Source organism: Chelonia mydas, chromosome 2 (genome assembly GCF_015237465.2).
Source record: "Chelonia mydas isolate rCheMyd1 chromosome 2, rCheMyd1.pri.v2, whole genome shotgun sequence".
NCBI classification, from domain to species: Eukaryota; Metazoa; Chordata; order Testudines; family Cheloniidae; genus Chelonia; species Chelonia mydas.
Window position 1 is genome coordinate 588605 of NC_057850.1, and position 13649 is coordinate 602253.

At 50.1% G+C, this 13649-nt stretch overlaps 1 protein-coding gene across 48 annotated transcripts in view; it reads right to left on the reverse strand.

The window, feature by feature from the left end:
- SCRIB (scribble planar cell polarity protein) overlaps positions 1–13649 on the reverse strand; it is a 240891-nt gene that overhangs the window by 109863 nt on the left and 117379 nt on the right. For 42 of the 48 annotated variants that reach the window (XM_037891689.2, XM_037891720.2, XM_043538874.1 and 39 more), the window contains 2 exons: positions 12012–12131; positions 11667–11723 (listed from right to left, as the gene is read on the reverse strand). In XM_037891689.2, the coding sequence (XP_037747617.1) occupies positions 11667–11723; positions 12012–12131 (177 nt within the window). The remainder of the gene's footprint in view (positions 1–11666; positions 11724–12011; positions 12132–13649) is intronic. The other 6 variants (XM_037891716.2, XM_043538871.1, XM_037891709.2 and 3 more) reach the window with 1 other exon arrangement.

The following is a 13649-nucleotide window of genomic DNA, read 5'->3' on the forward strand; positions in this document are numbered from 1 at the left end:
TTTATGAGACTGCATCCCTTGGTGTTGTGAGGAAAGCAGAATGACGAGTAGGAAAATCTCCTTAGAACTGAGGAAGAGTGTTAATCCCAGGGAGAAGACAGTGGCCACAGTGGCCATGATCTTCTCCAGGGTCTTGACAGTTTTGCCACTACAGAGGCCTCTGCCCTCAAATGGAGGTTTTTGTTTTTACCCTGAGATTCCAGTGCGAGACCAGAGGATCTTAGCCAGAAATATCTCCTGAGAGCCACTCCTGTGACCAACATCCTTGCACTGCTGTCTGAGACATCAGAGGCTGCTCTTAAAGAGCATCTAGCAAGCATGCAACCCTTGGTGTCTCAGCTGCTGCCATCTGTTTCTCTGGCAGGGAGTCGAAGGTAGGCTCCTAGAATCCCACAGAGCATAAGTGTAACAGGGCAGGATGGCCTGGTAGTTGGCCAGTCAGAAGCCCAGTGATCCAAACAAGCAGACTCTCCTGCCAAATGCATCCAGCTTGCACCCTCGATGTCAGAAGGGGCAGACTGCCCCAAACTCTCCCCTATGCTGAGCACATCACCAGAGGATGCAGCAATAGACACGCTGGCTCACAGCTCGGGTTGTCACGCCAGGGCAGGTGGGAGGCTCCAAGCTAGAGCCCAGCTGCTCCCCAGCTCCCTGGCTCCCCACTGGGCTTGTAGCCAGGGTCCCTCCTCCAAGCTGGGCTTGTGCCCAGGCTTCCCGCTCCGAGCCGGGCTGCCACCCAGACTCCCCACTGGGAGCCTGGCTGAGCCCAGGCTCCTGGTTCCAGGTGCAGAGCTCCCCACTGGGAACCCAGCTGCCCCCCAGGGTTTCTGGCTCCCCTCTCCCAGCTGGGCTTGTGCCTGGGCTTTCCGCTCTGAGCCTGTCTGTCGCCAAGACTCCCCACCCCTCACCAGGCTGCCACCTGGGCTCCCAATTCCCTGCTGGGAGACTGGGTGCTGCCTGGGTTCCAGGCTTCCCGCTCCACAAGGAGCCTGGCTGCCACGCAGGCTGCCTGGGCTCCAGACTCCCAGCTGGGATACCGGCTGCCCCCCGGGGCTCCTGGCTCCCCGCTCCTAGAAGGGCTTGTGTCCAGGCTCCCCACTCCAAGCCAGGCTGCTGCCTGGGCTCCCAGTTCCCCACTGGCATTCTGGGTACTGCCCAGGCTCCAAGCGCCCTGCTGCCCACTGGGAGCCCAGCTGCCTCCCAGAGGTCTTGGCTCCCTGCTCGATGCTGGGAACCTGGGGAACAGGGAAACCCAGGGGGAGGGGGGCAGGGGGGGCAGCCAGGCTCCTGGCAGGGAGCCGAGGCAGTAGCAGGGAGCAGAGCCGAGAGCCCTGGCGGTAGCTGGGCTCCCATTGGAGAGCGGAGAGGACAGCCTGGGCAGCAGCTGGGCTCCCAGTGGGAGCTGTGTGTGGACCTGAGAGCCTGGGCTCTCAGTCCTCCACACTGTCCCTCTGAAGTCAGTTGAAGCGCTCCTGTTGGGGACGTGTACACCGACAGAAAGAGGGTAGTGTAGACATGAAAAACCGCAGAAATAACTCTGGTGGCCTATGTTAGGTTTACTAAGTTTGTAATGTAGACATGTCCTCCCTAACAGCTCCTGAAACTGCTTTTGATCATCAGGAAGGAAAACAGATGAAGCAACAATCTGATCGTCTGGTGGGGGTGCTAACAGTGTGTGCCTTAAAGGGAGGCTCGTATGGTGCCTCTGAAGAGGTATTGTTCCATTCCTCAGATATGGACAGATCCTCCTAGAGACATGACAGATCCAGGGCCTGCATTGGTCCAGCAAGAAAGGTGCATTTGTTTCGGATGAGGAAGAGGCACTGGCAATGGCAGTGGTGCCAGAAAGGGTACCAGCACCGGTGCTGAGGTCAGTGCCAAAGCTGATCCTGCAGCATCCAAAAGAACCTTCAAGTCCTGCATGTAGAGCCACGTGAACAGCTGAAGAGGGACCTGCATCATATCCTTCTGTGATGTCTGGATTTGAGGTGAGAGAAGAGGTCTGATGTCCTGAGATCAAACTGAGGCATGCTCCAAGTCTATCTCCTAAAGACTCGAAGGTACACCAAAGAGGCTTCTGACTGAGACTGGAGGAACAGACAAGGGCAGAGAGTCAGGGAGCAGAAAAGCATACTGTGGAGTGGCTAGTAGGTGTGCGGTGGACCTCCATGCAGACATGGAAAGTTCAATAGTGTCATCAGAATCTGAACCAGAGGGGAGTCAAAGTCTGTTAGTGCCAAGATGTCTGGCTCTGGTGGAGAATGGAGAAGAGGTGACAGCCGTACTATATGAGAGACTTCAAAGTACTCAGGTGACAGGGAGCGTGAAGAAGACGAGACATGATTCTTCCTCTTTTTCTTCTGTTTATGACCCTATTGTAGTGAGATGTGCACTCTCTTCTCTCTTTTACCCAAGCCAGCATCTGTCTGGACTTCAGATCCCAATATGAAGGTGCTGGAGGATAGGTCCAGAGACTGAAGCCTCAAGTGTCTCCCTCTTCTGGTGTGGTAAGAGAAAATGCAGCAAACCATATACTCCCTTTCCAACTGTGTCTCTTTGAGGCATAGATGCACTGGATGTGGATGTTGGTGTCCTCTCTGATTACCAGGCAAAAGACACATCTGTTGAATTGTTTACTGGGTTCAGGACCCAAAGAAATACTAGTAAGAGGCAAGTGCTCCCAGGACAAGGAAAGGTCTAGTTATACTAAATCATCCTATTGTGAGAGAAATGCATATATGGGAATACAGACCTTATCTAGACTTTATTTTTATTTTTTAATGGGTTTCATATTTATAGGTATTAAAGTACCTTTTCTCTATTGAGCAGAAGAGATAAGTTGTTTGACTGATAACATAGTTCCCAAATAGAAAAATGACTGTAATTGTTTTGTTTGCAAGAAGAATTATGACATCCATCATAAAATGTCCAAACTTATTTTTAATTCACTGGTGCATAACTTAAGTGGCTGGTTGTTGCTAGGGCTTTTCCAATCAGTTATTTGTACAGGATTTTGGGTTGAATTCGGTGACATAATATCATCTCAAGCCCTTTTCACCCTGATAAAAGCATTATCAGCTTTGTTCTTGTATTCTTGCGCTGTGCAGGAGGTCAGACTAGATGATCATAATGGTCCCTTCTGACCTAAATATCTATGAATATTCTATATTTTTGATATTTTTAGGGGGGGTCACAAAATTTAGTTTCTGTGGTTTGCAAACACCAAACAATTTGTAAATTACTGTGTTAAGCAGAACTTTCCCCAAACTGCCACTAACCAAGGGTGACTTAATTTGAACCTGACTGAACCAAACTGCATGGCTCCAATGTAGGCCTGGCAACTGGCCAGGCCAAAGGCCAGGGAAGGAGGTACTGCAAGAAGGAGTGACAAAGCCCACAAACTGTCAGAATCAAGGGTAAGGCCAAAGAGTCTCGCCTTTCGTGACAGTGAGCCACCTGAGGGAAGCCTGATATTACAGAACCTGTGAAGTGGGCCACCTTGTGAAGAGGAAGTCAAGATATCTACGCCAGCCTTTGACCAGTCTCCCTGCACCCAAAGAAGGTCTGCTAGCGAGAAGCACTATATCACCGTCTGGCTTCTTAACTGCAGTTCCAGCTCCTATTCTATGAGAGTCGAAGAGTTCATGAACCCCCCTGTTATATCCAATATCTTATTTTTAGTTCTTCTCTTTTTGTCTTTATTAGCTGGGAGGCATCCCAGTCTTTCTATTGTCTAGTTTTAGGGTGTGAAGGTGTGATCGTGTGCATGAATGTGTCTGAACACCCATAAAGTCCATATGGGGAAGGTGCCAGAAAATTCCCCAGGTTTAATTAGCCTTAAACATAGTTTCATATGGGTACTCAATAAAGAGTGTTCTGTGTTCCATGTTCAAAAGTCCTAAGAAAATTAAAACTATCATATTAAATTTTAATACATAAGAGCTGTCAAACATTGGCTTATTAGAGTATTCTGTATTATATCATCTCTGTGGCGGGGGTAAGGAAAGGTTACCCACTGCACCAGAACTGAAATCTAAGGAGGAAGTTGTATAATAGGCTCTAAGTCTGTGGCTTACACATTAGCTAATAATTTGGTTTCAGTATCAAAATATTTAACCAGCTCCAAGTTACAGATTTTATTTACTTTGGTAATTATTTAATTGGGATTTATAACCAAATAGACAGCCACTTCCTTAAATCCCTTCTTAGCATTTATAAGGATTGATTGTATGATGTATTAATTTGATGATTAAACTAATTTGATGATTTAATTTCAGTCGAACAGTGAGACTAACTTGATTTTCTGATTTGACCTTGATTTGATAACTGTATTGCATTAAATTTCATTTAGTTTAATGTTAACAGTATCTTAACTTTAGTTGTATGTTTTCTTGATTTTGTTTTGTTGGTTTAAATAATTTTACCAAAATTGATAACACTGATACTGAGTCACATTTCTTTCAATAAGCAACATGGGTTAAGAACCATTGAAGACCTGGGTGGATATCAGCTGGTCAACCTAAAATATCAGCTGCCCCTAATTAGCCTTGGATTCTCACACTATACTACTCTAACTAGCTATTTATTGACAACAAGGTCTGAAGATAGGCTAAAGGAAAGTCTAGTCCCAAGGCCATAAAGATGAGTTCTGTTTGCTCTCTGTGGCAGTGGTGAAGGAGCTGAGGTGGTGCATTCTCTTCCACAGAGTAAGGCAAGGACATCACCTCATACAAGAACACTCATGTAACCCCCCACACTGCCCCGCAACAGACATGGTCTTTCAAGGCAGTTCTGCAGCTCAGTGAGTCGAACACCGAGTCCCAAAGGTGTGATTGCACAGGCTCTTAAAGGACTAGAGTTTAACATGCCGCACCCCTCCAGCTCAGCATAAAAGAGCATTAAAATGACCAAAACACACCTGTGTGAGCTGCTGGGAAAACAGGGCTTCCTCCTGGCCCTGCACCCTGCGGTGAGCAGAGTCCCTGGGGGCTAGAATGTGTAGAAGATCATTGCGGCTGCAAAGGTGTGATTTCTAGTTGAAATTAAGTGTGCATTTGGCAATTGCAGATTCAACATGCCTATGCTCTCAATTTATGTTCCTAAGTTTGTGGCACTTTTATTGCTTTCCACGGCTTGTACCTTTCTCAGAAATGTCTCTTTTGGGCCCTTCAGCCATTCTGTAGTGTCATTCGTCTCTGAAGGGCTTTTTCTCATTACAATAGATCCACATGGTCCTGGGGAAAAGGAACTACACTGACCTGAAAAATTTTGGATACGAGATGCTGTCATAGGATAAATGTTAAGTGAAACTGTACAATGGGGTATGTTGTGGGACAAGACGAAAAAGAACACATGCCACTGGGTGCATGGAGAAACAGACTTGGACTCCTGGATGGACGTTCCACTCAGATTGCTCATTCAGAACTTTGGGGGGCTGAATTTGTTGGCTCCCGTGAGAAGAGGGAGAAGGATCATAGAGAGAGTTGGAGAGCTAGACTGGTCATGAGGAGAAACACTGCTGGGCTCTAATAGGATTAGCTATCCCTCTTGGAGTCAGAAGCAGAAAGGTTACTGAGTGCTATTATCAGGTTTATGATCTGTTTACTCAGACTAAATGAAACTTAGTGTTTTGTCAAACCCAGAAGTTGGAGGCATAGTAAACAGAAGTGTTCTGAAAAGGGCTGCTGGGCCCTAGAAGCAGAGCTCAGTAAAACAGCCACAATCACTTGGTATTCAGAGGCGAGTGCCCTGATAAGATTAGAGGGTTAAAAAGGCTGTACTAGCAACCCAGAGGCACTGGTATTGAATAAGGTGTGTGCGTAGGAAGGGGCAGGTCATGACGGGCCCTCACTTGAGACTGACAAAGATTGCTCTTGCTGAAATTGTAACGTCGTTAGTCTCCAGCAGGCAGAGTCACAAACCAGACTTGCTCCGGAACAACAATGACACACTCCAATTTCATATCTCCGTGAAAGATGAAACACACACTAGAGGGAAATGACACTTCCAGCCCCATGGGGCTGGCAGATGGCTGCGGAACTATTAAAATGAAAATCTCTTCTGAGAACAAACACACATCCCTTCTAGTAGATCTCCACTTGCAGACCCTGCAAGGATGGATCCAGAGGAGTCTCCAAAGAGTAATAAAGGGAACACTTCAGAAGAAAGATATAGCTCTGCCAGGGAGAATATACCTGACGGTAAATGACACCTAAACAAATTCACAAGGGGTACAAGCATCATGCATAGCCCAACACCAAACCTGCTGTAGAGGGGCAGTTACCTGGCTCCTGGGGAAAAAGGTAGGCTGACCGGGGAAGCGGCCACAGCTGTGGCCACACCCAACCCGGCCACAGCTGTGGCCACACCCAACCCGGCCACAGCTGTGGCCACACCCAACCCGGCCACAGCTGTGGCCACACCCAACCCGGCCACAGCTGTGGCCACACCCAACCCGGCCACAGCTGTGGCCACACCCAACCCGGCCACAGCTGTGGCCACACCCAACCCGGCCACAGCTGTGGCCACACCCAACCCGGCCACAGCTGTGGCCACACCCAACCCGGCCACAGATGGCTCTGATATAAGGGCTAAGGAGTGGGAAGGACCCGGCTGCCTGGGAGCACAGGGTACCTGGGGCAGAGCAGTGCTGGGGAAGGGCGAGAGGAGCTGGGGAGCTCCAGCCTGACAACTCCCCAGGCTGAGGGCTTGTTTAAGGCCTAAGCAGGTACTGGGGCTAAAGAGGTGTAGCCCGGGGATAGGCAAAGGCAGTAGGTCCAATCCCTTTGTCAGTGATGAGTGGCCATCAAAAACTGCAGTTTGCCCCAGGGAAAGAGGGTTAGTGGATGACTGGCAGTAGCCACTGAGGCAAGGTGGGCATAGAGGGATTGGGGTTCCCCTGGGAGGGGAACCCAGAGTGTGGGGGTACTGTGGTGGGCAGGCCCCTCAGGTAAAGGGCACCGGGGTCCAGGAGGAACATGGGGGGCCTGAGGCAGGAGAGACACCGGCCGGCAGGAGGCTCTTCGATGCTGGAAAGAGCTAATTCCCAGAAGACCAGCAGGAGGCACCATGCTGGTGAGTGCTTGATCTGCTACACGCACTATGGCTGAAGAGTCAAGGGCGTGGGCTCTATGACACTGGAAAACTAAGTGAATGTCCTGACACCATGTGGCTGCCCTGCAGGTCTCTGGATAGGGACAGGTCAAGAGCTGGCTGCAGGAGTTGATATGGCTCTGACTAAGCTGTAGGCCTGCCAAGAAGCAGTAAGGAAATGCTAGGGAGCCCCTAATACAAGGGAACCCCCATCCTCCCTTTTTATTCAAGTCTTCTTTAAAACTTTGCTTCTCTGCAGTCAATCAAAGTCATAGACTTTAAGGCCAGAAGGGACCATCATGATTGTGACACTGTATACATTGGGGAAGCACCCTGTAACCCCCATATTAGTCATTTGTGTATAATTGTAATATTTCATATAAAGCATGCCATGTGAAGTATCGTGGGAAAGGTTATGTTCTGCTGAAACCCACTGTTCTACCTAATGAGTGTATCATTAATGCATATAAAATTATAATAATTGTGTTGTATGGTTTTCACTAAAATATGCCGTGGGTTTGGGAAGCGCCCAGATACTAGCTCCCCAGAGACAATGACAAGGGAGGTAACCAACACCCTGGTGGGTGCTGAACAAATATCACCAACCATTGTCCAGCAAGGGAGTTACAATTCAATGACTCACTTGCATAAGGCCACACCAGGGGAATTGCTCAACCTTGCCTGGTGACTCAGCAATACCCACCAGACATGCCTGGACTTGTGTTCTCCAAGCACATGGACTAAGGGTATAAAACAGAACACAGGGGCCCCACGCTTGGCCTTTCTCCTGCCCCCACCTATGCTGCAAGCAACAAAGACACTCAGAAGACTGACGACTCCAACAGAGAAGACTGGTCCAGGTTTCAAGGGTGAAACCTGTGTACTATGAACTGCACTATCCAGTGGGGTGACAAAAACTGCTTAATCTAGATCAGGGCGGGCAAACTTTTTGGCCTGAGTTTCTGAAATTGTATAGAGGGTTGGTTAGGGGAGGCTGTGCCTCCCCAAACAGCTAGGCATGGCCCGCCCCCTTCCCCCTGATGGTTCCCCCCGGGACTTCTGCCCCATCCAACCCCCTCTGTTCCCTGATGGCCCCCCGGAGACCCTTGCCCCATCCACCCCATCCCCCCACTCTCGGTCCCCTGACCACCCCCAGGTCCCCCTGCTGTCCCATCCAAACCCCCCTCTCCTTCCCGACTGCCCCCCTCCAGGACCCCTGCCCCATCCAACCAGCCCTTCTCCCTGACCGCCCCCAGACCCCTCGCCCCTAACTGCCCCCCCACCCCATCCAACCCCTCCTCTCCTTCCTGACTGCCCCCCCGGGACCCCTGCCCCCATTCAACCCCCGTTCCCCGCCCTCTGACCGCCGTGACCCCTATCCAACCCCCCCCCCCCCCCCCGCAACCCCTTTCCGCACTGCCTGGAGCACTGGTGGCTGGCAGCACAGAGCACCGGGTCAGGCCGGGCTCTGCAGCCCCACCGCCCAGAGCATCGTGCTGCGCGGCAGCTGGCTGCGAGGGAGTGGGGACAGTCTCCTGGGCCAGGAACTCAGGGGCTGGGCAGGACAGTCCTACAGGCCGGATGTGGCCTGCGGGCCGTAGTTTGCCCACCTCTGATCTAGATGTTTCCCAGCCTAATAGGGTTGAGAGTTTAGACTGCATACTTATATTTTATCTTATTTTGGTAACTAACTCTGACTTTTTGTCTATCACTCATAATCTATCTTTTGGAGTCACCAAACTTGTTTTCCTGTTTATCTTTACCAGTGAGTTTGCCTGAAGTGTTTGATATGTCCTGCTTTGAGCAGGGGGTTGGACTAGATGACCTCCTGAGGTCCCTTCCAACCCTGATAGTCTATAAATCTGCTCAGGTTTACTAAGACTGGTGTATATCCACTTTCCATTGATGAAGTGGTGAACCAAATAAAAAACTTGCATTACTCATCTTGAGCAGTGCAAGACAGTATATTCCTGAGGTACAAGGCTGGGAGCTGGGGGAATTGGGCTGATGTCTTTCTGTGTGTGATTCACGAGTGGCTTTGGGAGCATTCATGCAATGTAGCTGGGTGTGGGGGTCCATATGCGGTTGTGCTGAGTGATTACAGCACCCGGAGGGGTTTGCATCGTATCACTAGAAAAGCATTGTGAGAAACATCCCAGGCTGGAGAGTTAAGGGGGAACAACGATCTCACACCCGTAACAGTGATCATTGAGTCTGACCTCCTGCACATTGCAGGCCCCAGAACCTCACTCCTGTAATGGACCCTGAGTTACTGACGGCCTCAAATCATGATTTAAAGACTTTAAAGTTACAGAGAATCCACATTTACTCTAGCTGAACCGAGCAAGTGACCATGCCCCATCCTGCATGGGAAGGGCACCAAGCTGAGAGAATAAATGGTTATATTTTGTTTTAAATTAAGATTATTGGCACCACATGCCTAAAATCCCCAAAGTGAACAAAAATGCTAAAGATTCCTGGGCTCAAAAGCCTGTTGTCCAGACCCTCATAATCTGTTTCCCTTATCAGTTTAAGATTTTGGTCCAAATCTTCAAAGCAATTAATGGGTCAAGTCTCAACTACATTAGAGACCTCATATGCGAACTGCCAAGATTGATTATTCCCCCCCCACCATAACCAGACTGATATTCATAGCATCCGCCATTCCTTTTAAACCCTATCCCTTAACAAAAAACAAAAAACAAAAGACCTACCCCATGCAGAGCTTTGTATCATTTCAAAAGGGAGGAATATCACAGAAGTACACAAAGTCCATAAGAATCTTGATTTTTGCCAATCTATTTTATATGGCAGATGGTCAGCTATCAAAGTGATTGGCAGTAATACAAATACGCATAAATAAGACGATAATGGCCATACTGGGTCAGACCCAATGGTCCATCTAGCCCAATATCCTGTCTTCTGATAGAGGCCGGTGCCAGATACTTCAGAGGGAACAAACAGAACAGGGAAATTATCAAGTGATCCATCCCCTGTTGTCCAGGCCCAGCTTCTGGCAGTCCGAGATTTAGGAACGCCCAGGGCAGGGGACTACATCCCTGACCACTTTGGCTAATAGCCACTGATGGACCTATCCTTCAAGAACTTACCTAGTTCTCTTTTGAACCCAGTTATATTTTTGGCTTTCATAACATCCCACAGCAATGAATTCCTGTCGCTGGAACCCTGAGGAGGACCCTGAGGAGGCTGTCGCCTGTCACTAGAACCCTGAAGAGGCTGTCGCCTGTCGCCGGAACCCTGAGGAGGACCCTGAGGAGGCTGTCGCCTGTCGCCGGAACCCTGAGGAGGACCCTGAGGAGGCTGTCGCCTGTCACTAGAACCCTGAAGAGGCTGTCGCCTGTCGCCGGAACCCTGAGGAGGACCCTGAGGAGGCTGTCGCCTGTCGCCGGAACCCTGAGGAGGACCCTGAGGAGGCTGTCGCCTGTCACTAGAACCCTGAAGAGGCTGTCGCCTGTCGCCGGAACCCTGAGGAGGACCCTGAGGAGGCTGTCGCCTGTCGCTGGAACCCTGAGGTGAGGAGGCTGTCGCCTGTCGCTGGAACCCTGAGGTGAGGAGGCTGTCGCCTGTCGCTGGAACCCTGAGGAGGCCGTCGCTGGAACTGCTGGGGCCCCTCTGGCTGCCAGCTCCAGTCCTGTAGCCCCAGGGGCCAAAGCAGAAAATATCACAGAGTTCTCTGGAAGTCATGGATTCCGTGACCTCTGTGACAAACACAGCCTTACTAATCATTTTTGTTGCCCTTCTCTGTACCTTTTTCCAATTCTAATGTATCTTTTTTCGAAATGGGATGACCAGAACTGCATGCAGTATTTGAGGTGTGAGCATACCATGGATTTATATAGTGACAATATGGAATTTTTTGTCTTATTATCTATCCCTTTCCTAATTGCTCCTGACTGCTGCTGCACATTGAGCAGATGTTTTCAGACATCTATCCACAATGATTCCAAGATCTCTTTCTTGAGCAATAGTAGCTAATTTAGACGCCATCATTTTGTATGTATAGTTGGGATTATTTTTTCCAGTGTGCATTACTTTGCACTTAGATAGGTAAAGGAATGTTTGGATTGAGATGCAGCATCTTGTACCAGGACCTGCAGTTGTGTCTCCTTAAAATATGGACAAATATGAGTTGTGTGTTCCCATCTTTGACTCTACTAGCTGTATGCAGTTAATGGTGCTGTTTGGAGAGAACTGATCATCTTGGAGCTCCCATCTAATCCAGAGAACAGAGGCTTCTGCTCTTACAGTGGAGGCCTGCCTTGTGATTGAGGCACAAGTATAGTGAAGAGCAGCATGAAACCATGTTACAGATGCTGGAATAGTCCCAATGAAGCAAGGGAAAAGAGGTATGGGAAGATGAAAAAAGAGGGTCTGGAGAGCTGGAGATATTGGTGAGCAGAGAGAGCTGATACCCCAGAGGTGAGGAGAGGACCCAGAGCTTCCTGTGGGAAGTAGTGCTCTGGTTAGGGCAATTCTGCGGCATTTCCCTCAGAACTCACCACCTTGGCCAAGACATTGTCAAGGTCAGAATGTCAGTGTGAAAATGCTCTCACCACTTTCTCCATTTCTTCTCTCTCCCACTGAGTCGCCTCCCTCACCATCTCCATCTCCTGGGAACAAAGGGAAAGATAAGAGGGCCAGATCCTAAAATGACCCCTGCTCTAGGGGCAGCACCATCACCCCCAAAGGAGAAGATATGAGAGTCACATCCCTGAGCACTTCTGGGAGAAGCATTACCACTCTTCCAATCTTATGGAAACAGCAGGTGCACAGGAGCTATGGGGAGGAGTGAAATCTTCTACCATGGCGCAGGCTCCACAGGCCAACGCAAAACACCGCAGAGCTTCAGAGACCATTCTGCCCTATCCCACTCTCCTGAAGGTAGTTACAGCACCCACCTTTTGTAGGATCTCCAGCTCCTCTGGGGTCAGGTCACGGTCAATGGAGGAGATGCTTTCCAGGCTATTCTTGCGGCCAATGCCAGCGGCAAAGGGGTTGGCAATGATTCCTGGGGACATCTACAAAAAAGAAGGTAACATCACGTCAGGAACACCCAGTGCCTTAGACCACAGAGACCCCCACCTGTCCCCTGGGTACTCAGAGCACAGAGATGATCCCGCCCAACAGACCACAGTCATGTACCTCTTGAGACCCTTCCCATCCCATAGGGCACCGAGACCACCTCACCCATGTGCACAAGGGCATTCATTGGTAAATTCACTGGTAAATTCTGGCTCCTTCTCAGGCTCTGGTTGGCCACACCTGTTGGAGAGAGTCCAGCGGAGGGCAATGAAAATGATTAGAGGGCTGGAGCACATGACTTACAAGGAGAGGCTGAGGAAACTGAGGTTATTTAGTCTACAAAAGAGAAGAGTGAGGGGGGATTTGATAGCAGGCTTCAACTACCTGAAAGGGGGTTCCAAAGAGGATGGCTCTAGACTGTTCTCAGTGGTAGCAGATGACAGAACAAGAAGCAATGGTTTCAAGTTGCTGTGGGGGAGGTTTAGGTTGGAAAAACCTTTTCACTAGGAGGGTGGTGAAGCACTGGAATGCGTTACCTAGGGAGGTGGTGGAATCTCCTTCCTTAGAAGTTTTTAAGGTCAGGCTTGACAAAGCCCTGGCTGGGATGATTTAATTGGTGTTGGTCCTGCTTTGAGCAGGGGGTTGGACTAGATGACCTCCGGAAGTCTCTTCCAATCCTGATCTTCTAGGATTCTATGACTGGCCCTGGCCCTTCGTTAAGCAGGGGGAGGAGGCTCTGACTAGTCCTGACCTCAAGTGGCAGGGGAGGGGACTCTGGCAAGCTTGGGGGAGAGGGGCTCTGACCATCCCATGCGCATTGTAGGGCAGAGGGAGGGGCGCTGACTGTCCCTGGCCCCTCATGGCAGGGAGGGTTCCCCCGAGACAGCTCCTCAGCTGTCAGCAGTGACAAAGGAACTGAGTGACAAGAGAGTAGCAACATTATTGTACCAGCAGCTGGGCCGCACCACTCAGCTGGCAGCGTTGGAATGTTCCACCTGTTGACATTGGGCGGGAGAAAAGGGGAGTTCTCCTAAACTCTCTAGCAGTGTGATTTGCAGCCCAACTGGCATTGGATGCCAAAGACCTCCAGAGTGCATCTCCTGTGGCGATGTCTCCTCTAGGCCCTGCACGCCCAGCAGTCTGTGCTGGGGATGTGTGTACCAGGGAGGGCCAGGCTTGGGGGAGCAAGAGCCATTCAGTAACTCTGCAGAGTGCAGGCCCATGGCTGTGTAAGGACGACTGTGAGTGCGCTCACTGCAGCCCTCCCCTGCACCTGCCAAGGGCATTGTGACAACTGGGCAGCGCTGGGAGAATGTGCACTCTGAGGCCAGATTTCCTCACACTGCCCTTTCTGCCCATGAAGTTACCAGCCCTGACTGACACCTTCCATCATTGTCATTGACAGCTTTCCCCCCCGAACTGTTGAGGAGTGAAACACCAGGCTGGGCACTGACTTCTTGCAGGTCTCTGTCCTGTGCAGGTATATTCTGATTACTCTTCCAACAGTTATGCCG